Below are 1932 nucleotides of genomic sequence, written 5' to 3'. Positions count from 1 at the left end.
ATTAACACTTCTTAGTTTGTGAGAAAGTTTAGCTATAACCTTTTATGTTGTGGACCGCAGGAGTACATTTTATATTATGGTATTAATATTGAGGACTGATAATTATTTTACAGTAAAGAGAAACTCCCTTGTTTCATTTTTGTTGATCCCGTGGTCTGTCTTCTTTTTACCAAGAAAATTTTGAGGACCATTTAAGTACTACTGGTTTTCGGATTGAACAGAAACAAAGAAGACTACCAGACGATTATTCAATAACAATTATATGTAAATTAGAACATGGTCCTTTATTATACATTTAATTTCTTAGGCTCAGCTCGTTAATATAATTATCATTCAAAAAGAAACTTCTTTGGTGTTAATAATTAAAAATGGTAAAAAAATATTTATTCATAGAGGGAAATCATATATAGATCATTATAAACTTTTCATTGATATAATTTATTTGTCACCAGGAACTATAGAACTTGATGAGGATAGTGTAGTGGAGACAGTGTTGATACATATATATCTGTTGAATTAAGCACACTGAAAGTTCGAGGGGACGTTTCTGCCACAGGCGTTGAGAATCATGTTCAAGTTAATGGGAATGTTAAGGTTGATACCTAAGACATTGGCTCTAATGGCCGTGCAGAGGCAGACGGCGGCATCGAGGTCGGCGAGGCCCCCAAGGAGGGAACAGCAATGGGTCTTCGACTGCTGGCCAAGGCGGAAGCCGACGAGATCCAGCACATTGGCGCAGACACCTAATTTAAGTGCATTCATAGGGCAACTTGGCTGATTTCCTGAGGAAGGAGGAGATGGTGTTGGTGATTGCGCATAGGTGGAGGTTACCATCGTGAAGAAGAGGAGGTTGATGACACAGAGGACAAGGGCAGACTTGGACGAAGCCATTCTTCGGGTTTCTGTCACTCGGATTTTTGCGATACTTGGCTTTTGATCGGTGAGGAGTTTTGTGAGATATGATAGGGCTTTTATAGGAGCGCATCCCTCTCTTACGGTTTTTTTCTTTTAAAAGAATATTTGGGATTTTTTTTAAATGTAAAGCCTAAATGAGCTGGATTTTAAAATTATTATGGTATAGACGTACATGTTCTTGAGTCCAAAAAAAAGAGACGTACATGTTCAATGCATGCTTTTTTTTTTTTTTTTGGGTACGTCTCTGATGTAACTTGCCTGACAAGGCGATATAATTGAATAAGTTTTGCACATATATGTTATAGTTACACAGTTTTGCATTTTGTAGAATAAAGATAAATTTACGCTATTGGGACATTTAAATAATCTTAATCGTACATTTGATCACAAAAAAATATCCCCATCATATTTGTGCAAAACTTATTCAATTATATCACCTTGTTAGGCAAGTTACACTAAACAAGATAAATATATAGAGGGGAGAAAAACTTTGCGTTGGCCCAAAAAAAAAAAAGATAGATACTTTGCATTGAAATTAATGATCCTCAACTTTCATTGAGGATGAATTAACACATAATAGGTCAGAGAAAAATACAATTCGGTACATATTGCGGTGCCAGCTTTGTCATAACAATTTCAATTTTCATCCAATGGGCGAATCAATCAGTTATCAATTATTTAGTTATAAAATGATTTAATACATAATTTATTTAATTTTATTCCAAAATCAGCTTTTCATCCTGTTATTTATTTCAAACTAAGAGGAAGAATATTAGGTAAAGATGAGCAAAAGCAGCCAAAAGGTATCTAGTCCTATGGCCTATTGAGGATTATATACGTACAAAAGTAAGGAAAATTTTCACTAAGGTCACAAGGAACAAAGAATACAGCATAAAGGTACCATAAGAATTACAAATTAATTAGAAGTCCTAAAGGGGCCTAAGTGTAAGAGATTGTAATTTAATGAAAATGTAAAAAGACCTCATTATCCTTGCTAATACCCTTACTCGTTAATAC

At 34.6% G+C, this 1932-nt stretch overlaps 1 protein-coding gene across 1 annotated transcript; it reads right to left on the bottom strand.

The window, feature by feature from the left end:
- Window positions 1-516: 516 nt before the first annotated feature.
- On the bottom strand, window positions 517-891 carry LOC114711546 (pEARLI1-like lipid transfer protein 1). Its single transcript, XM_028895953.1, has one exon. It carries the CDS (start codon window positions 889-891, stop codon window positions 517-519), a length of 375 nt encoding a protein of 124 aa, XP_028751786.1.
- Window positions 892-1932: the final 1041 nt, after the last annotated feature.

The sequence above is a fragment of the Neltuma alba genome, unplaced genomic scaffold, assembly GCF_004799145.2.
Source record: "Neltuma alba isolate B1F8T4 unplaced genomic scaffold, ASM479914v2 tig00011297_pilon, whole genome shotgun sequence".
Classification (NCBI taxonomy): Eukaryota; Viridiplantae; Streptophyta; class Magnoliopsida; order Fabales; family Fabaceae; genus Neltuma; species Neltuma alba.
Note: the sequence above shows the minus strand (reverse complement) of the source record. Positions and strands in the feature narration are given on the sequence as shown.